Raw genomic sequence first — 613 nt, forward strand, 5'->3', positions numbered from 1 at the left:
TCTTCCGTATTCTTCCTAGCGTGGTTAATGAGGTCCTTGATTTGAATACCCCGCTTCCGTCTAGTCTTCGTCTTATAGCGCTTAGGTGTGGGGCGTAGAAAGACTGCGGCTTCCTCAGCTGTCATTTGAGATATTTGGTGAGCGAGTGCTTCGTAGGCGCAGTCCGTTTCTGTTTTAAGTGCCTCCTTCTTGCTGGTGTTACCATCAGGTCTCTCGCCCTCTTTCCTTAACACCGGTAGACTGTGCATTCTGCCGTTTACGTATGTTCTAAGTCTGTCAGAATCGAAGAACCACGCTACCCTATATTTATCAAGCCAATCTATCCCGAGAATGACTGCATAAGGTACTTGGCCTACTAGAAAGTTGCCAGTGAAGCACTCGCGCCCACAGAGGATCGTCAGCCGCGGAACCTCCGTATATATCCTGATAACCTCTCCGTTCGCCACTGTGAAGGAATATTCCTCTGTTAGTGCCCTTGTTCTCAGTCCTAATTTCTTGACGACCGTCGGTTGGATAAAACTTCTCGACGCCCCTGTGTCCAATAGACCTTCACACTGATAACCGAGTATTTCCAACCTCAAGACCGCAGTTTTGCCGCCGCTGCAGACTCTGC

At 49.3% G+C, this 613-nt stretch overlaps 1 protein-coding gene across 1 annotated transcript in view; it reads right to left on the reverse strand.

Annotated features, from left to right (window-relative positions):
* EMH_0079620 (uncharacterized protein) overlaps window positions 1-248 on the reverse strand; it is a gene marked incomplete at both ends in the record, with an annotated part of 3,428 nt that extends 3,180 nt beyond the window's left edge. The window contains one exon of the mRNA XM_013500150.1: window positions 1-248. Coding sequence (XP_013355604.1) covers window positions 1-248 — 248 coding nt within the window.
* Between the last annotated feature and the right edge of the window lie 365 nt (window positions 249-613).

Source organism: Eimeria mitis, genomic scaffold (assembly GCF_000499745.2).
Source record: "Eimeria mitis Houghton genomic scaffold, Emh_scaff5073, whole genome shotgun sequence".
Taxonomy (NCBI): Eukaryota; Apicomplexa; class Conoidasida; order Eucoccidiorida; family Eimeriidae; genus Eimeria; species Eimeria mitis.